General features: G+C 44.0%; 1 protein-coding gene across 1 annotated transcript; it reads left to right on the top strand.

The window, feature by feature from the left end:
• Positions 1 to 1,294: 1,294 nt before the first annotated feature.
• pibf1 (progesterone immunomodulatory binding factor 1) lies at positions 1,295 to 21,272 on the top strand (the record flags this gene model as incomplete). The annotated part of the gene is made up of 9 exons (XM_038988207.1): positions 1,295 to 1,997; positions 4,107 to 4,207; positions 4,731 to 4,929; positions 9,396 to 9,515; positions 10,061 to 10,194; positions 10,373 to 10,481; positions 12,375 to 12,556; positions 16,030 to 16,155; positions 21,174 to 21,272. Coding segments are annotated over exons 1-9 (1,328 nt in total), but the record flags the coding sequence as incomplete, so codon positions are not given.
• Between the last annotated feature and the right edge of the window lie 397 nt (positions 21,273 to 21,669).

The following is a 21,669-nucleotide window of genomic DNA, read 5'->3' as shown; positions in this document are numbered from 1 at the left end:
TGTCAGAGCTTCTGTAGAAAGGCCTTTCTCAATGTTCTTTCTGTCAAATGTCTGGACATCGGAAGAAGTGTTGTTGTAGATCAGGGGTGTCAAACTCATTCCACGGAGGGCCGAGTGTCTGCAGGTTTTTGGTTTTTCCTTTCAATAAAGCCCTAGACAACCAGGTGTGGGGAGTTCCTAACTAATTAGTGATGTTAATTCATCAATCAAGTACAAGGGAGGAGCGAAAACCCGCAGACACTCGGCCCTCCGTGGAATGAGTTTGACACCTGTGTTGTAGATAATCGTCTCAGAAATACAACACTCTTACAAGAACTTGTGTCTGTTATGTCTTAGTTTCCTGTTTTTACCAGCCTGTATCCATTCACTCATGTCTGCCTTCTCCTCCTATATTCTAATGTACACCTCTATGTCTGTCCCTAAATGTATCATTCACTCCCACAGTGTCTGCAGACGGGAGAAGCTGAGATGTGGGGGGGGAAAGACCACTATGAAGGAGATGCTAAATGTCTAGTAGAAGAGAATAGACAAGGAGCAACATGTTGTGGTGGGTGAGCATGAACCGCAATCACTGGAGTTCCCGATGTCGGGTGAAAGAGACTGAGGATACTAAAATCAGGGCAGTTGAGGGTGTTCTATGCAGCGGCTGTCAAAAGGGTTGACAGAGTGAGTACATTTGAAGGTCCGGCAGGTATTGAAGAACGGTATGCCTACATTGGAGCCTTCACCACAGACTGAGAATCAACAGCAGGACCCAGAAATCCTTCGTGTGAAGAAAGTGGACTCAAGTGCACAAGTTGAAAGTAGGTCAAGAAAGATCGATATCATTGTTAATGTAGCTGAACTATTTATGTGATTAAAATATGTTACATTATTATTATTCTTTTATTTTTAGTTGTTAAAATGTTTGTTTTCACCCCACCCAGTAGGTGGTGGCAAGGCACAATTTTTGGACGTAGTCCGCCAATAAAACCTCGAAGAAGAAAACCGTGCTGCCTGCCCCCGGATTTTCTCTCCCCGCTTGACCACCTCCCTCAGATGACCACCAAAGCCATGAATTTTCTATTGACTGTCAATCTCATTATGTCTTGTTTTGTTGCTTTAAAGCACTTTGAGATTCTTTATGTAATGAATAGCGCTATAAGAGTTGAATAAATTATTATTAAATGTTGCTGTTTCTCGCGGACATTTTATGTGGTTGCAAACAAACGGACGTGACTCCGATGTCACTTCCGTTTGTTTGTTGTGATCTGCTAGTGGCTGTTTCTATGCGATTCGGAGCGGGACCGTTGAAATGATGAAAACAGCGACCACCAAACATTTTGGGTTGTTCGCGAATATAAGTGGTAAATGCTAAACCCCATTTCATTTATGGATATGACAAAAACGAATAATTTGTACGGAATTAGCCAGCTAGCTAGGAAGCTACCTGTTGGACAGTGAACTTTTCCAACAGTTCGACGTTAGCTAACTATAACTATGTAAGTTAACTAACTAGTACTGTACAGTAACTAACAGTTAATACAACCACAGACAAGGAGCTAGTTACCCGTATATGTCGTGCAACAGTCGACGTTGTTAGCTAGCTAGCTAACACCTTAACTGTCCTTGAACTCTTGAGTTCGCTAATCCTTAATCTTAATCTCTAATACTAAAATTATATGCTAGTAGTTAGCTGGCAAAAGCAGATCACTACTTGTTTGACAAAAGCGAGGTAGTTAACGTTATCTAGCTTCAAAATGCCTCCGAAGAAGCAGAAAAACCCGTCGGTGAACATCTCCAGCTCGCTAGAGGAGTCGGAAGAATTCAGTCTGGAGACCACGGTACCCACGGAAGACATCTCGTCATCAGACGAACGAGACCGCACCGGGACCCAGAAAGTCACCCGACAGCTCATCGAGAGGAAGGAGCTACTGCACAACCTTCAGCTGTTGAAAATAGAGATGTCGCAGAAAAATCTCATCATAGATAACATGAAAGTGGACCACTTGACAAAGGTAAGTTAGCTAGGATCTCAAAGATGTTCTATCGAACTACCAATCCTTCACATCAGCATACAGCTTCTCAAATAGTATCCTATTCTATTACTTATGACCAGACGGCCCTAAAGTAGGGACGTCAATCGACGTTAAGCCTGCTTCTTTCATGTTATCTTTAACTCTGCATTGTTGGAAAGGGACCTGTTAGTAAGCATTTCACTGTTAGTCTACACTTGTTGTCTTTTAACCATGTGACATAAAATATGACTTGCTGCACAGACCCTATGGACACTCGTCTAGACCCCCCCCAAAACCCCACCTGTCCTGCTTTAAATGTACTCTTGACAGTTTTAATAGTAGAATGCACAAGGTGCAATTTCTAAGTTGGGTAGTGCATAATCAGGTCCTCTTGTCATGTCAGTCATTACAGACCGTAGAAAGATATTTATAACATGAAATGTCCAGATCAACTAGCCCATGTCAGCTAAAGTAAAATAAATAAATCTAAATATATTTTAAATTCTTCAAAGTCGCCACCCTTTGCCTCAATGACAGCTTTGCACACGCTTGGCATTCTCTCAACCAGCTTCACGAGGAATGATTTTCCAACAGTCTTGCTGAGCACTTGTTGGCTGCTTTTCCTTCACTCTGCGGTCCAACTCACCCCAAACCATCTCAATTGGGTTGAGGTCGGGTGATTGTGGAGGCCAGGTCATCTGATGCAGCACTCCATCACTCTCCTTCTTGGTCAAATAGCCCTTACACAGCCTTGAGGTGTGTTGGGTCATTGTCCTGTTGAAAAACAAATGATAGTCCCACTAAGCACAAATCAGATGGGATGGCGTATTGCTGCAGAATGCTGTGGTAGCCATGCTGGTTAAGTGTGCCTTGAATTCTAAATAAATCACTGACAGTGTCGCCAGCAAAGCACCCCCACACCATCACACCTCCTCCTCCATGCTTCATGGTGGGAACCACACATGCTGAGATGATCCGTTCACCTACTCTGCTTCTCACAAAGACAGTTGGAACCAAAAATTCAACCACGAAGGCCTGATTCACAGTCTCCTCTGAACAGTTTATGTTGAGATGTGTCTTATTTGAACTCTGAAGCATTTATTTGGGCTGCAATTTCTGAGGCTGGTAACTCTAATGAACTTATCCTCTGCAGCAGAGGTGACTCTGGGTCTTCCTTTCCTGTGGCGGTCCTCATGAGAGCCAGTTTCATCAATGGGACTATCATTTGTTTTTCAACAGGACAATGACCCAACACACGTCCAGGCTGTTTAAGGGCTATTTGAACTAGAAGGAGAGTGATGGAATGCTGCATCAGATGACCTGGTGTCCACAATCACATGACCTCAACCCAATTGAGATGGTTTGGGATGAGTTGGACCGCAGAGTGAAGGAAAAGCAACCAACAAGTGCTCAGCATATGTGGGAACTCCTTGAAGACTGTTTGAAAAGCATTCCAGGTGAAGCTGGTTGAGAGAATGCCATGAGTGTGCAAAGCTGTCATCAAGGGAAAGTGAGGCTACTTTAAAGAATCTCAAATCTATCTCTATCTCTGAAGACCATCCAGTCCCATCCTTCAGCTCCCCTCAACCCCTTCCATCTATCTCTGAACACCATCCAATCCCATCCTTCAGCTCCCCTCAACCCCTCCCATCTATCTCTGAACACCATCCAATCCCATCCTTCAGCTCCCCTCAACCCCTCCCATCTATCTCTGAACACCATCCAGTTTGGATTTCTATTTGCCATATCATCTTTTAACTGTGCTGTTTCCCAAAAGTTGTGAACCTAAATACATTTTCCAGACCCAGTAGTATTTGCATTTAGTTATCTTGTTGTTTTCAGTCCCACACTTTCAGCTCCAAACACAACCTGTCCTTTCAACATGAATTTCCTCCCCCATGGTATTGTAGTTAATCGGGTAGAAACTGCTAAAGGAGTCTAAAAACATGCTGCCATTTTAGATATATTTACATTATATATCAGATATCACCAGAATGGGGGTTTGTCCTGCCCGGCTGAAGTAGTGCACTATAATAGGAAGGATAACAAAGGGGCCATTTGGGGACACGCTTATGTATCACTCTGCTTGTTCTGTGCTCTCTTCCCTAGACGGAGGAGCTGGAGGAGAGACTGAACGTTGCTCTATACCAGAAACAAGTCCTGGCTCTGAGACTGGACTCACAGCTGCAACTCACCCAGGATGAGAGCAGGTAGGAACAGAGTTGAGGCCTTGACTAACTAGTCCTGGCTCTGAGACTGGACAGCTGCAACTCACCCAGGATGAGAGCAGGTAGGAACAGAGTTGAGGCCTTGACTAACTAGTCCTGGCTCTGAGACTGGACAGCTGCAACTCACCCAGGATGAGAGCAGGTAGGAACAGAGCTGAGGCCTTGACTAACTAGTCCTGGCTCTGAGACTGGACAGCTGTAACTCACCCAGGATGAGAGCAGGTAGGAACAGAGTTGAGGCCTTGACTAACTAGTCCTGGCTCTGAGACTGGACAGCCAGCTGCAACTCACCCAGGATGAGAGCAGGTAGGAACAGAGCTGAGGCTTTGACTAACCTTAGCCATAATAATATGGCCGATACAGAGTCTCTCTGATCAGTCGTAATGGTCGTAGGCCGAACCCAGACTCTAAAGGATTGCACGATGTTCCTCCAAGCAGGCATGGAAAGGGTTTCACTCCTTTTATATTTGCCTCAAGTCCGTGTGGTTCTCTGTCTGCCCTGTAGGAAGCAGCAGGCTCTGAGGAAACAGGAGATGGATGTGATCCTACTGAGACAGAAGCAGCTGGAGGAGACCAACAGACAGCTGTGTGACAAGGCAGGAGACCTGCGACGCAGCCTCAGAGATCTGGAGCTCACTGAGGATAAATACAAGGAGCTCCGAGATGTCCCAGAGGAGAGACTCTCTATCACTGAATACGTAGCGGTGAGAGCTGGGTCCTGTTAATGTTGTGTGTTGTGTTAACGTGTTGTGTTAATGTGTTGTGTTAATGTGTTGTGTTAATGTGTTGTGTGTTAATGTGTTGTGTGTTAATGTGTTGTGTTAATGTGTTGTGTTAATGTGTTGTGTTAATGTTGTGTGTTGTGTGTTAATGTTGTGTGTTGTGTGTTAATGTTGTGTGTTGTGTTAATGTGTTGTGTTAATGTGTTGTGTGTTGTGTTGTGTTAATGTGTTGTGTTAATGTGTTGTGTTAATGTGTTGTGTTAATGTGTTGTGTGTTAATGTGTTGTGTTAATGTGTTAATGTGTTAATGTGTTGTGTTAATGTGTTGTGTTAATGTGTTGTGTTAATGTGTTGTGTTAATGTGTTAATGTGTTGTGTGTTAATGTGTTAATGTGTTGTGTGTTGTGTGTTAATGTGTTGTGTGTTAATGTGTTAATGTGTTGTGTTAATGTGTTGTGTGTTAATGTGTTGTGTTAATGTGTTGTGTTAATGTGTTGTGTTGTGTTAATGTGTTGTGTTGTGTTAATGTGTTGTGTTAATGTGTTGTGTTAATGTGTTGTGTTAATGTGTTAATGTGTTGTGTTAATGTGTTAATGTGTTGTGTTAATGTGTTAATGTGTTGTGTTAATGTGTTGTGTTAATGTGTTGTGTTAATGTGTTGTGTTAATGTGTTAATGTGTTAATGTGTTAATGTGTTGTGTTAATGTGTTGTGTTAATGTGTTAATGTGTTAATGTGTTGTGTTAATGTGTTGTGTTAATGTGTTGTGTGTTAATGTGTTGTGTGTTAATGTGTTGTGTTAATGTGTTGTGTGTTAATGTGTTGTGTGTTAATGTGTTGTGTGTTAATGTGTTAATGTGTTGTGTTAATGTGTTAATGTGTTGTGTTAATGTGTTGTGTTGTGTTAATGTGTTGTGTTGTGTTAATGTGTTGTGTTAATGTGTTGTGTTAATGTGTTGTGTTAATGTGTTGTGTTAATGTGTTAATGTGTTGTGTTAATGTGTTGTGTTAATGTGTTAATGTGTTGTGTTAATGTGTTGTGTTAATGTGTTGTGTGTTAATGTGTTGTGTGTTAATGTGTTGTGTGTTAATGTGTTGTGTGTTAATGTGTTGTGTGTTAATGTGTTGTGTGTTAATGTGTTGTGTGTTAATGTGTTGTGTGTTAATGTGTTGTGTGTTAATGTGTTGTGTGTTAATGTGTTGTGTGTTAATGTGTTGTGTTAATGTGTTGTGTTAATGCTGTGTGTTAATGTGTTGTGTTAATGCTGTGTGTTAATGTGTTAATGTGTTGTGTTAATGTGTTGTGTTAATGTGTTGTGTTAATGTGTTGTGTTAATGTGTTGTGTTAATGTGTTGTGTTAATGTGTTAATGTGTTGTGTTAATGTGTTGTGTTAACGTGTTGTGTTAATGTGTTAATGTGTTGTGTTAATGTGTTGTGTTAATGTGTTAATGTGTTGTGTTAATGTGTTGTGTTAATGTGTTAATGTGTTGTGTTAATGTGTTAATGTGTTGTGTTAATGTGTTGTGTTAATGTGTTAATGTGTTGTGTTAATGTGTTGTGTTAATGTGTTGTGTTAATGTGTTGTGTGTTAATGTGTTGTGTGTTAATGTGTTGTGTGTTAATGTGTTGTGTGTTAATGTGTTGTGTGTTAATGTGTTAATGTGTGTTAATGCTGTGTGTTAATGCTGTGTGTTAATGCTGTGTGTTAATGTGTTGTGTTAATGTGTTGTGTTAATGTGTTGTGTTAATGTGTTAATGTGTTGTGTTAATGTGTTGTGTTAATGTGTTGTGTTAATGTGTTGTGTTAATGTGTTGTGTTAATGTGTTAATGTGTTGTGTTAATGTGTTGTGTTAATGTGTTGTGTTAATGTGTTGTGTTAATGTGTTAATGTGTTGTGTTAATGTGTTGTGTTAATGTGTTAATGTGTTGTGTTAATGTGTTGTGTTAATGTGTTAATGTGTTGTGTTAATGTGTTAATGTGTTGTGTTAATGTGTTGTGTTAATGTGTTGTGTTAATGTGTTAATGTGTTGTGTTAATGTGTTGTGTTAATGTGTTAATGTGTTGTGTTAATGTGTTAATGTGTTGTGTTAATGTGTTGTGTTAATGTGTTAATGTGTTAATGTGTTGTGTTAATGTGTTGTGTTAATGTGTTAATGTGTTGTGTTAATGTGTTGTGTTAATGTGTTAATGTGTTGTGTTAATGTGTTAATGTGTTGTGTTAATGTGTTAATGTGTTGTGTTAACGTGTTGTGTTAATGTGTTGTGTTAATGTGTTAATGTGTTGTGTTAATGTGTTGTGTTAATGTGTTAATGTGTTGTGTTAATGTGTTAATGTGTTAATGTGTTGTGTTAATGTGTTAATGTGTTGTGTTAATGTGTTAATGTGTTGTGTTAATGTGTTAATGTGTTAATGTGTTAATGTGTTAATGTGTTGTGTGTTAATGTGTTGTGTGTTAATGTGTTGTGTTAATGTGTTGTGTGTTAATGTGTTGTGTGTTAATGTGTTGTGTTAATGTGTTGTGTTAATGTGTTGTGTGTTAATGTGTTGTGTGTTAATGTGTTGTGTTAATGTGTTAATGTGTTGTGTTAATGCTGTGTGTTAATGCTGTGTGTTAATGTGTTGTGTTAATGCTGTGTGTTAATGTGTTGTGTTAATGTGTTGTGTTAATGTGTTGTGTTAATGTGTTAATGTGTTGTGTTAATGTGTTGTGTTAATGTGTTAATGTGTTAATGTGTTGTGTTAATGTGTTGTGTTAATGTGTTAATGTGTTGTGTTAATGTGTTAATGTGTTAATGTGTTAATGTGTTGTGTTAATGTGTTAATGTGTTAATGTGTTGTTGTGTTAATGTGTTAATGTGTTAATGTGTTGTGTTAATGTGTTAATGTGTTAATGTGTTGTGTTAATGTGTTAATGTGTTGTGTTAATGTGTTAATGTGTTGTGTTAATGTGTTGTGTTAATGTGTTGTGTTAATGTGTTAATGTGTTGTGTTAATGTGTTGTGTTAATGTGTTAATGTGTTGTGTTAATGTGTTAATGTGTTGTGTTAATGTGTTAATGTGTTGTGTTAATGTGTTAATGTGTTAATGTGTTGTGTTAATGTGTTAATGTGTTGTGTTAATGTGTTGTGTTAATGTGTTAATGTGTTAATGTGTTGTGTTAATGTGTTAATGTGTTGTGTTAATGTGTTAATGTGTTAATGTGTTGTGTTAATGTGTTGTGTTAATGTGTTAATGTGTTGTGTTAATGTGTTAATGTGTTGTGTTAATGCTGTGTGTTAATGTGTTGTGTTAATGTGTTGTGTTAATGTGTTAATGTGTTGTGTTAATGTGTTGTGTTAACGTGTTGTGTTAATGTGTTGTGTTAATGTGTTAATGTGTTGTGTTAATGTGTTAATGTGTTGTGTTAATGTGTTAATGTGTTGTGTTAATGTGTTAATGTGTTGTGTTAATGTGTTAATGTGTTGTGTTAATGTGTTAATGTTTTGTGTTAATGTGTTAATGTGTTGTGTTAATGTGTTGTGTGTTAATGTGTTGTGTTAATGTGTTGTGTTAATGTGTTGTGTGTTAATGTGTTGTGTGTTAATGTGTTGTGTTAATGTGTTGTGTTAATGTGTTGTGTGTTAATGTGTTGTGTGTTAATGTGTTGTGTTAATGTGTTAATGTGTTGTGTTAATGCTGTGTGTTAATGCTGTGTGTTAATGTGTTGTGTTAATGCTGTGTGTTAATGTGTTGTGTTAATGTGTTGTGTTAATGTGTTGTGTTAATGTGTTAATGTGTTGTGTTGTGTTAATGTGTTGTGTTAATGTGTTGTGTTAATGTGTTAATGTGTTGTGTTAATGTGTTAATGTGTTGTGTTAATGTGTTGTGTTAATGTGTTAATGTGTTAATGTGTTGTGTTAATGTGTTAATGTGTTGTGTTAATGTGTTAATGTGTTGTTGTGTTAATGTGTTAATGTGTTAATGTGTTGTGTTAATGTGTTAATGTGTTGTGTTAATGTGTTGTGTTAATGTGTTAATGTGTTAATGTGTTAATGTGTTGTGTTAATGTGTTGTGTTAATGTGTTGTGTTAATGTGTTAATGTGTTGTGTTAATGTGTTAATGTGTTGTGTTAATGTGTTAATGTGTTGTTGTGTTAATGTGTTAATGTGTTAATGTGTTGTGTTAATGTGTTAATGTGTTAATGTGTTGTGTTAATGTGTTAATGTGTTGTGTTAATGTGTTGTGTTAATGTGTTGTGTTAATGTGTTGTGTTAATGTGTTAATGTGTTGTGTTAATGCTGTGTGTTAATGTGTTGTGTTAATGTGTTAATGTGTTGTGTTAATGCTGTGTGTTAATGTGTTGTGTTAATGCTGTGTGTTAATGTGTTGTGTTAATGCTGTGTGTTAATGTGTTGTGTTAATGTGTTGTGTTAACTGTGTTAATTCAGTGTTTTGTTCTCCCAGGTGTTTTTCTATGAGGTGGTGAGTCCTCTCAAAGCCCAGCTCTCTGAGCTCCATGTCAAGAGGAACAGCCTGACAGACGACCTGGACACACACAGGACTGAGATCAAGGCCCTTATGAAGGTGTGTATAATATCTCACACACACACACACACACACACACACACACACACACACACACACACACACACACGACAGATCAGAGCCTTCATGGAGGTACAGACAGGACTGATCAGAGCCTTCATGGAGGTACAGACAGAGAGGACTGATCAGAGCCTTCATGGAGGTACAGACAGAGAGAGGACAGATCAGAGCCTTCATGGAGGTACAGACAGAGAGGACTGATCAGAGCCTTCATGGAGGTACAGACAGAGAGGACTGATCAGAGCCTTCATGGAGGTACAGACAGAGAGAGGACAGATCAGAGCCTTCATGGAGGTACAGACAGGTACTGTACTGGACCTGTGAATCACAAGAGACTGTGTTAGCCCGCTGAGCACAAGGCTAAATCTCAGGGAGCTAATGCAAGTGTTCACATCTCAGGCGTGGTTACCGCTGGCTGGTTTGGTTCTGCAGCTACGCTAGTTTTTAAGAAGGGGCGTTATTGTTTGTCATAGAACAGTATCGGTCCATGTGATTTGTATTGTAACCCTCCTCCTGTGGTGTAGAGTTACGAGGAGGAGCGCAGGGTGAGGTCAGAGCTGGAGATCAGGAACCAGAGACTAACTCTGGAGCTGGCTGACACTAAAGGGCTCATCCAGGAGGGAGACTTCAAGCGGGACAACTACTCTAACACCAAACGGTAAGAGAGAGAGAGAGACGGAGAGGGAGAGGGAGGAAAGACCACCTCTGTTTTCATCAAGTGTCCCTGTCAGATCAAATGTCTGGAGAAGGATTTACAAAAATGGACTATTTCACTTTGAAAAATGTATTTGTATGTTTAGACATTTAGAAACTAAACGTCGGTCCTTCCTTTCCAGTGAGCGTGATGCGTTTGAGTGTGAGGTGAGAGAGTCGAGGAAGAGGCTGGAGCTGCTGGAGATGACTCATGAGGTCCAGACCAGGGAGAGGAACGAGCTGAGTCGAGAGGTACAACACCCCAACCTGGATACTACTGCTACCTACCGAACACCTTACTGTTGACAACACTGGCCTTTTCACAATACCACTGATGGGCTGATCGATGTTGTCTCACCTTCCTCACCTTTCTGGATTACAGTATCTGCTAAATGACATCATGTCACGTTAAATGTCCTTCCGGTGTCTGCAGCAGTCAGTGACCCTCCTCCAGATGGATAGACTACCTCTGACCCCTCTGTCCTCCACTAATCCTAACCCCTCTGTCCTCCCGGTGTCTACTCTGCAGCAGTCAGTGTCTCCTCCAGATGGATAGACTACCTCTAACCCCTCTGTCCTCCACTAACCCTAACCCCTCTGTCCTCCAGGTGTCTACTCTGCAGCAGTCAGTGACCCTCCTCCAGATGGATAGACTACCTCTGACCCCTCTGTCCTCCACTAATCCTAACCCCTCTGTCCTCCAGGTGTCTACTCTGCAGCAGTCAGTGACCCTCCTCCAGACGGATAGACTACCTCTGACCCCTCTGTCCTCCCGGTGTCTGCAGCAGTCAGTGACCCTCCTCCAGATGGATAGACTACCTCTAACCCCTCTGTCCTCCAGGTGTCTACTCTGCAGCAGTCAGTGACCCTCCTCCAGATGGATAGACTACCTCTAACCCCTCTGTCCTCCACTAACCCTAACCCCTCTGTCCTCCAGGTGTCTACTCTGCAGCAGTCAGTGACCCTCCTCCAGATGGATAGACTACCTCTAACCCCTCTGTCCTCCAGGTGTCTACTCTGCAGCAGTCAGTGACCCTCCTCCAGATGGATAGACTACCTCTGACCCCTCTGTCCTCCACTAACCCTAACCCCTCTGTCCTCCAGGTGTCTACTCTGCAGCAGTCAGTGTCTCCTCCAGATGGATAGACTACCTCTAACCCCTCTGTCCTCCCGGTGTCTACTCTGCAGCAGTCAGTGACCCTCCTCCAGATGGATAGACTACCTCTAACCCCTCTGTCCTCCACTAACCCTAACCCCTCTGTCCTCCAGGTGTCTACTCTGCAGCAGTCAGTGTCTCCTCCAGATGGATAGACTACCTCTAACCCCTCTGTCCTCCAGGTGTCTACTCTGCAGCAGTCGGTGACCCTCCTCCAGATGGATAGACTACCTCTAACCCCTCTGTCCTCCAGGTGTCTACTCTGCAGCAGTCAGTGTCCCTCCTCCAGATGGATAGACTACCTCTAACCCCTCTGTCCTCCAGGTGTCTACTCTGCAGCAGTCAGTGTCCCTCCTCCAGGTGGATAGACTAACCCTAACCCCTCTGTCCTCCAGGTGTCTACTCTGCAGCAGTCAGTGACCCTCCTCCAGATGGATAGACTACCTCTAACCCCTCTGTCCTCCAGGTGTCTACTCTGCAGCAGTCAGTGACCCTCCTCCAGATGGATAGACTACCTCTAACCCCTCTGTCCTCCACTAACCCTAACCCCTCTGTCCTCCAGGTGTCTACTCTGCAGCAGTCAGTGTCCCTCCTCCAGATGGATAGACTACCTCTAACCCCTCTGTCCTCCAGGTGTCTACTCTGCAGCAGTCAGTGCCCCTCCTCCAGGTGGATAGACTACCTCTGACCCCTCTGTCCTCCACTAACCCTAACCCCTCTGTCCTCCAGGTGTCTACTCTGCAGCAGTCAGTGCCCCTCCAGGTGGATAGACTACCTCTGACCCCTCTGTCCTCCACTAACCCTAACCCCTCTGTCCTCCAGGTGTCTACTCTGCAGCAGTCAGTGACCCTCCTCCAGATGGATAGGCTACCTCTAACCCCTCTGTCCTCCAGGTGTCTACTCTGCAGCAGTCAGTGACCCTCCTCCAGATGGATAGACTACCTCTAACCCCTCTGTCCTCCACTAACCCTAACCCCTCTGTCCTCCAGGTGTCTACTCTGCAGCAGTCGGTGACCCTCCTCCAGAAGGATAAGGAATATGTTCACAGACAGAGCATGGAGCTGAATGTACGCTGTGCCCACCAGGAGGACCGTCTAGAGAGGCTGCATACCCAGCTGGACGACGCCCAGAGGGCCAGGGAGGAGGTCTATCACAAATACATCGCTTCTAGGTCAGTACCCCACCCTAACCCTAACCCTTCTAGGTCGGTACCCCTCCCTAACCCTTCTAGGTCAGTACCCCTCCCTAACCCTTCTAGGTCGGTACCCCTCCCTAACCCTTCTAGGTCGGCACCCCACCCTAACCCTTCTAGGTCGGTACCCCTCCCTAACCCTTCTAGGTCGGTACCCCTCCCTAACCCTTCTAGGTCGGTACCCCTCCCTAACCCTTCTAGGTCGGTACCCCTCCCTAACCCTTCTAGGTCTGTACCCCTCCCTAACCCTTCTAGGTCAGTACCCCTCCCTAACCCTTCTAGGTCGGTACCCCTCCCTAACCCTTCTAGGTCGGTACCCCTCCCTAACCCTTCTAGGTCAGTACCCCTCCCTAACCCTTCTAGGTCGGTACCCCTCCCTAACCCTTCTAGGTCGGTACCCCTCCCTAACCCTTCTAGGTCGGTACCCCTCCCTAACCCTTCTAGGTCGGTACCCCTCCCTAACCCTTCTAGGTCGGTACCCCTCCCTAACCCTTCTAGGTCGGTACCCCTCCCTAACCCTTCTAGGTCTGTACCCCTCCCTAACCCTTCTAGGTCGGTACCCCTCCCTAACCCTTCTAGGTCGGTACCCCTCCCTAACCCTTCTAGGTCGGTACCCCTCCCTAACCCTTCTAGGTCGGTACCCCTCCCTAACCCTTCTAGGTCGGTACCCCTCCCTAACCCTTCTAGGTCGGTACCCCTCCCTAACCCTTCTAGGTCGGTACCCCTCCCTAACCCTTCTAGGTCGGTACCCCTCCCTAACCCTTCTAGGTCGGTACCCCTCCCTAACCCTTCTAGGTCGGTACCCCTCCCTAACCCTTCTAGGTCGGTACAATGCACTATGCATTGGGGCAAGTAGCGTTCTCCTGGCATCTGCCAAACCCAAATTCGTCCTTCGTACAGCCAGATGGTGAAACGTGATTCATCACTGCAGACGTTTCCGCTGCTCCAGAGTCCAATAGCTGTGAGCTTTACACCACTCCAGCCGACGCTTGGCATTGCAAAATGTGATCTTGTGTGGCTGCTCAGTCATGGAAATCCATTTCATTTCATTTGGGTTAAATGCGGTTAGACACATTTTCAGTTTAATAAATTCAGTTGGGCAACTGACTAGGTATCCCCCTTTCCCAGTTTGGAACTCTGTAGTGAGTTCTGGAACTTACCACTGTAGTGAGTTCTGGGACTTTCCACTGTAGTGAGTTCTGGAACTTTCCTCTGTAGTGAGTTCTGGAACTTTCCTCTGTAGTGAGTTCTGGAACTTTCCTCTGTAGTGAGTTCTGGAACTTTCCTCTGTAGTGAGTTCTGGAACTTTCCACTGTAGTGAGTTCTGGAACTTTCCACTGTAGTGAGTTCTGGAACTTTCCACTTCACAATAACAGCACTTACAGTTGACAGGGGGGCAGCTCCAGCAGGGCAGAAATTTGACAAATTGACTTGTTGGAAAGGTGGCATCTTATGACGGTGCCACGTTGAAAATCCCTGAGCTCCTCAGTAAGGACCATTCTACTGCCAATGTTTGTCTATGGAGATTGCATTTTGTTTACTACATCGTTCCATGTGTTATTTCATAGTTTTGATGTCTTCACTATTATTCTACAATGTAGAAAATAGCAAAAATAAAGAAAAACCCTTGAATGAATCAGGCATCTCCAAACTTTTGACTGGTACTGTATATACAAAAGTATGTGGACACCCCTTCAAATGAATGAATTTGGCTATTTCAGCCACAACCGTTGTTGACAGGTGTATAAAACCGAGCACACAATGCAATCTCCATAGACAAACATTGGCAGTAGAATGGGCCTTACTGAGGAGCTCAGTGATTTTCAACGTGGCACCGTCACACATGGAATGATGTAGTAAACAAAAAAAGTGTTAAACAAATCAAAATAAATGTTATATTTTAGTTTCTTCCAAGTAGCCACCCTTTGCTTTGATGACAGCTTTGCACACTCTTGACATTCTCTCAACCAGCTTCACGAGGAATGCTTTTCCAACAGTCTTGAAGGAGTTCCCACATATGCTGAGCACTTGTTGGCTACTTTTTTTTCACTCTGAGGTCCAACTCATCCCAAAACATCTCAATTGGGTTGAGGTCAGGGGGATTGTGGAGGTTTAGGGGATTGTGGAGGCCAGGTCATCTGATGCAGCACTCCATCCACTCTCCTTCTTGGTCAAATAGCCCTTACACAGCCTGGAGGTGTGTTGGGTCATTGTCCTGTTGAAAAACAAATGATAGTCCCACTAAGCCCAAACCAGATGGGATGGCGTATCGCTGCAGAATGCTGTGGTAGCCATGCTGGTTAAGTGTGCCTTGAATTCTAAATAAATCACTGACAGTGTCACCAGCAAAGCATCCCCACACCATCATACCTCCTCCTCCATGCTTCACGCTGGGAACCACACATGCTGAGATCATCCGTTCACCTACTCTGCGTCTCACAAAGACACAGCGCTTGGAACCAAAAATCTCAAATTTGGACTCCTCAGACCAAAGGACAGATTTCCACCGGTCTAATGTTCATTGCTCATGTTTCTTGGTCAAAGCAAGTCCTTTCTTCTTATTGGTGTCCTTTTAGTAGTGGTTTCTTTGCAGCAATTCGACCATGAAGGCCTGATTCACGCAGTCTCCCTCTGAACAGTTGATGTTGAGATGTGTCTGTTACTTGAACTCTTTGAAGCATTTATTTGGTCTGCAATTTCTGGATCTGGTAACTCTAATGAACTTATCCTCTGCAGCAGAGGTAACTCTGGGTCTTCCTTTCCTGTGGCGGTCCTCATGAGAGCCAGTTTCATCATAGTGCTTGATGGTTTTTGCGGCTGCACTTGAAGAAACGTTCAAAGTTCTTGACATTTTTCCAGATTGACTGACCTTCATGTCTTAAGGTAATGATGGATTGTCGTTTCTCTCTGCTTATTTTAGGTGTTCTTGCCATAATATGGATAGGGCTATCTTCTGTATACTACCCATACCTTGTCACAACACAACTGATTGGCTCAAATGCATTAAGAAGGGAAAAAAATTCACAAATTAACATTTAACAAAGCACACCTGTTAATTGAAATGCATTCCAGGTGATTACCTCATTACGCTGGTTGAGAGAATGCCAAGAGTGTGCAAAGCTGTCATCAAGGCAAAGGATGGCTACAATCAGATATAATATAATGGTTGTTCCACAGAGACAATCAGATATCATGTGTTTTCCACAGAGACCATCAGATATAATTTGTTTTCCACAGAGACAATCAGATATAATTTGTGTTCCACAGAGACAATCAGATATCATGTGTTTTCCACAGAGACAATCAGATATAATGGTTGGTCCACAGAGACAATCAGATATAATGGTTGTTCCACAGAGACAATCAGATATAATATAATGGTTGTTCCACAGAGACAATCAGATATCATGTGTTTTCCACAGAGACCATCAGATATAATTTGTTTTCCACAGAGACCACTACAAGACAGAGTACGAGAATAAACTTGCTGAGGAGCTGGAGAACATTCGTCTGAAGACCAGCCAGGAGATCGACAACCTGCAGAGGACGTCAAAGGAGATGTACGAGAGAGAGAACAGGTGAGATTATAGAGAAGTACCAGAGAGAGAGAACAGGTGAGATTATAGAGATGTACCAGAGAGAGAACAGGTGAGATTATAGAGATGTACCAGAGAGAGAGAGAACAGATGAGATTATAGAGATGTACGAGAGAGAGAACAGGTGAGATTATAGAGAAGTACCAGAGAGAGAGAACAGGTGAGATTATAGAGATGTACCAGAGAGAGAACAGGTGAGATTATAGAGATGTACCAGAGAGAGAACAGGTGAGATTATAGAGATGTATCAGAGAGAGAGAACAGGTGAGATTATAGAGATGTACCAGAGAGAGAGAGAACAGGTGAGATTATAGAGATGTACCAGAGAGAGAGAACAGGTGAGATTATAGAGATGTACCAGAGAGAAAGAACAGGTGAGATTATAGAGATGTACCAGAGAGAGAGAGAGAACAGGTGAGATTATAGAGATGTACCAGAGAGAGAGAGAACAGGTGAGATTATAGAGATGTACCAGAGAGAGAGAGAGAACAGGTGAGATTATAGAGATGTACCAGAGAGAGAGAACAGGTGAGATTATAGAGATGTACCAGAGAGAGAGAACAGGTGAGATTATAGAGATGTACCAGAGAGAGAGAGAACAGGTGAGATTATAGAGATGTACCAGAGAGAGAACAGGTGAGATTATAGAGATGTACCAGAGAGAGAACAGGTGAGATTATAGAGATGTACCAGAGAGAGAGAGAACAGGTGAGATTATAGAGATGTACCAGAGAGAGAGAGAACAGGTGAGATTATAGAGATGTACCAGAGAGAGAGAGAACAGGTGAGATTATAGAGATGTACCAGAGAGAGAACAGGTGAGATTATAGAGATGTACCAGAGAGAGAGAGAACAGGTGAGATTATAGAGATGTACCAGAGAGAGAGAGAACAGGTGAGATTATAGAGATGTGTCCTGAATACAGTACTGTGTCCACTAGAGGGGGACTCTTTCACTGTGTCCTGAATACAGTACTGTGTCCACTAGAGGGGGACTCTTTCACTGTGTCCTGAATACAGTACTGTGTCCACTAGAGGGGGACTCTTTCACTGTGTCCTGAATACAGTACTGTGTCCACTAGAGGGGACTCTTTCACTGTGTCCTGAATACAGTACTGTGTCCACTAGAGGGGACTCTTTCACTGTGTCCTGAATACAGTACTGTGTCCACTAGAGGGGACTCTTTCACTGTGTCCTGAATACAGTACTGTGTCCACTAGAGGGGACTCTTTCACTGTGTCCTGAATACAGTACTGTGTCCACTAGAGGGGACTCGTTCACTGTGTCCTGAATACAGTACTGTGTCCACTAGAGGGGGACTCTTTCACTGTGTCCTGAATACAGTACTGTGTCCACTAGAGGGGGACTCTTTCACTGTGTCCTGAATACAGTACTGTGTCCACTAGAGGGGGACTCTTTCACTGTGTCCTGAATACAGTACTGTGTCCACTAGAGGGGGACTCTTTCACTGTGTCCTGACTACAGTACTGTGTCCACTAGAGGGGACTCTTTCACTGTGTCCTGAATACAGTACTGTGTCCACTAGAGGGGACTCTTTCACTGTGTCCTGAATACAGTACTGTGTCCACTAGAGGGGACTCTTTCACTGTGTCCTGAATACAGTACTGTGTCCACTAGAGGGGGACTCTTTCACTGTGTCCTGAATACAGTACTGTGTCCACTAGAGGGGACTCTTTCACTGTGTCCTGAATACAGTACTGTGTCCACTAGAGGGGACTCTTTCACTGTGTCCTGAATACAGTACTGTGTCCACTAGAGGGGACTCTTTCACTGTGTCCTGAATACAGTACTGTGTCCACTAGAGGGGGACTCTTTCACTGTGTCCTGAATACAGTACTGTGTCCACTAGAGGGGACTCTTTCACTGTGTCCTGAATACAGTACTGTGTCCACTAGAGGGGGACTCTTTCACTGTGTCCACTAGAGGGGACTCTTTCACTGTGTCCTGAATACAGTACTGTGTCCACTAGAGGGGGACTCTTTCACTGGTCCTGAATACAGTACTGTGTCCACTAGAGGGCACTCTCACTGTGACCTGAGTACAGTACTGTGTCCACTAGAGGGGGACTCTTTCACTGTGTCCTGAATACAGTACTGTGTCCACTAGAGGGGACTCTTTCACTGTGTCCTGAATACAGTACTGTGTCCACTAGAGGGGGCCTCTTTCACTGTGTCCTTAATACAGTACTGTGTCCACTAGAGGGGACTCTTTCACTGTGTCCTGAATACAGTACTGTGTCCACTAGAGGGGACTCTTTCACTGTGTCCTGAATACAGTACTGTGTCCTCTAGAGGGGACTCTTTCACTGTGTCCTGAATACAGTACTGTGTCCACGAGAGGGACTCTTTCACTGTGTCCTGAGTACAGTACTGTGTCCACTAGAGGGGACTCTTTCACTGTGTCCTGAATACAGTACTGTGTCCACTAGAGGGGACAGTTTCACTGTGTCCTGAATACAGTACTGTGTCCACTAGAGGGGACTCTTTCACTGTGTCCTGAATACAGTACTGTGTCCACTAGAGGGGGACTCTTTCACTGTGTCCTGAATACAGTACTGTGTCCACTAGAGGGGGACTCTTTCACTGTGTCCTGAATACAGTACTGTGTCCACTAGAGGGGACTCTTTCACTGTGTCCTGAATACAGTACTGTGTCCACTAGAGGGGACTCTTTCACTGTGTCCTGAATACAGTACTGTGTCCACTAGAGGGGACTCTTTCACTGTGTCCTGAATACAGTACTGTGTCCACTAGAGGGGGACTCTTTCACTGTGTCCTGAATACAGTACTGTGTCCACTAGAGGGGGACTCTTTCACTGTGTCCACTAGAGGGGGACTCTTTCACTGTGTCCACTAGAGGGGGACTCTTTCACTGTGTCCACTAGAGGGGGACTCTTTCACTGTGTCCACTAGAGGGGGACTCTTTCACTGTGTCCACTAGAGGGGACTCTTTCACTGTGTCCACTAGAGGGGACTCTATCACTGTGTCCACTAGAGGGGACTCTATCACTGTGTCCACTAGAGGGGACTCTATCACTGTGTCCACTAGAGGGGACTCTATCACTGTGTCCACTAGAGGGGACTCTATCACTGTGTCCACTAGAGGGGACTCTTTCACTGTGTCCACTAGAGGGGGACTCTTTCACTGTGTCCACTAGAGGGGACTCTTTCACTGTGTCCACTAGAGGGGGACTCTTTCACTGTGTCCACTAGAGGGGACTCTTTCACTGTGTCCTGAATACAGTACTGTGTCCACTAGAGGGGACTCTTTCACTGTGTCCTGAATACAGTACTGTGTCCACTAGAGGGGACTCTTTCACTGTGTCCTGAATACAGTACTGTGTCCACTAGAGGGGGACTCTTTCACTGTGTCCTGAATACAGTACTGTGTCCACTAGAGGGGACTCTTTCACTGTGTCCTGAATACAGTACTGTGTCCACTAGAGGGGGACTCTTTCACTGTGTCCTGAATACAGTACTGTGTCCACTAGAGGGGACTCTTTCACTGTGTCCTGAATACAGTACTGTGTCCTCTAGAGGGGGACTCTTTCACTGTGTCCTGAATACAGTACTGTGTCCACTAGAGGGGACTCTTTCACTGTGTCCTGACTACAGTACTGTGTCCACTAGAGGGGGACTCTTTCACTGTGTCCTGACTACAGTACTGTGTCCACTAGAGGGGGACTCTTTCACTGTGTCCTGACTACAGTACTGTGTCCACTAGAGGGGGACTCTTTCACTGTGTCCTGACTACAGTACTGTGTCCACTAGAGGGGGACTCTTTCACTGTGTCCTGAATACAGTACTGTGTCCACTAGAGGGGGACTCTTTCACTGTGTCCTGAATACAGTACTGTGTCCACTAGAGGGGACTCTTTCACTGTGTCCTGAATACAGTACTGTGTCCACTAGAGGGGACTCTTTCACTGTGTCCACTAGAGGGGGACTCTTTCACTGTGTCCTGAATACAGTACTGTGTCCACTAGAGGGGACTCTTTCACTGTGTCCACTAGAGGGGGACTCTTTCACTGTGTCCTGAATACAGTACTGTGTCCACTAGAGGGGGACTCTTTCACTGTGTCCTGAATACAGTACTGTGTCCACTAGAGGGGACTCTTTCACTGTGTCCTGAATACAGTACTGTGTCCACTAGAGGGGACTCTTTCACTGTGTCCACTAGAGGGGACTCTTTCACTGTGTCCTGAATACAGTACTGTGTCCACTAGAGGGGACTCTTTCACTGTGTCCTGAATACAGTACTGTGTCCACTAGAGGGGACTCTTTCACTGTGTCCTGAATACAGTACTGTGTCCACTAGAGGGGACTCTTTCACTGTGTCCTGACTACAGTACTGTGTCCACTAGAGGGGACTCTTTCACTGTGTCCTGAATACAGTACTGTGTCCACTAGAGGGGACTCTTTCACTGTGTCCTGAATACAGTACTGTGTCCACTAGAGGGGACTCTTTCACTGTGTCCTGAATACAGTACTGTGTCCACTAGAGGGGACTCTTTCACTGTGTCCTGAATACAGTACTGTGTCCACTAGAGGGGGACTCTTTCACTGTGTCCTGAATACAGTACTGTGTCCACTAGAGGGGACTCTTTCACTGTGTCCTGAATACAGTACTGTGTCCACTAGAGGGGACTCTTTCACTGTGTCCTGAATACAGTACTGTGTCCACTAGAGGGGACTCTTTCACTGTGTCCTGAATACAGTACTGTGTCCACTAGAGGGGACTCTTTCACTGTGTCCTGAATACAGTACTGTGTCCACTAGAGGGGACTCTTTCACTGTGTCCTGAATACAGTACTGTGTCCACTAGAGGGGGACTCTTTCACTGTGTCCTGAATACAGTACTGTGTCCACTAGAGGGGACTCTTTCACTGTGTCCTGAATACAGTACTGTGTCCACTTTTTTACATAAAGACGATTGTTTGTTTATTCTGCGTGGTTTTAATTCTTACTGCTTCTGTCCTCTAGGAACCTCCGTGAGACTCGTGACAACGCAGTGCTGGAGAAGGACAGAGCAACGACGGCAGAGAGAGAGACACAGGCCAGATACGACCAGCTACTAGAACAGTAAGAGAGATACAGACCAGATACTACCAGCTACTAGAACAGTAAGAGATACAGACCAGATACTACCAGCTACTAGAACAGTAAGAGATACAGACCAGATACTACCAGCTACTAGAACAGTAAGAGAGATACAGACCAGATACTACCAGCTACTAGAACAGTAAGAGAGATACAGACCAGATACTACCAGCTACTAGAACAGTAAGAGATACAGACCAGATACTACCAGCTACTAGAACAGTAAGAGATACAGACCAGATACTACCAGCTACTAGAACAGTAAGAGAGATACAGACCAGATACTACCAGCTACTAGAACAGTAAGAGAGATACAGACCAGATACTACCAGCTACTAGAACAGTAAGAGATACAGACCAGATACTACCAGCTACTAGA

The sequence above is a fragment of the Salvelinus namaycush genome, unplaced genomic scaffold (assembly GCF_016432855.1).
Source record: "Salvelinus namaycush isolate Seneca unplaced genomic scaffold, SaNama_1.0 Scaffold989, whole genome shotgun sequence".
Taxonomy (NCBI): domain Eukaryota; kingdom Metazoa; phylum Chordata; class Actinopteri; order Salmoniformes; family Salmonidae; genus Salvelinus; species Salvelinus namaycush.
The sequence above is the reverse complement of the archived record's forward strand: the minus strand, read 5'-3'. Positions and strand labels throughout refer to the sequence as shown.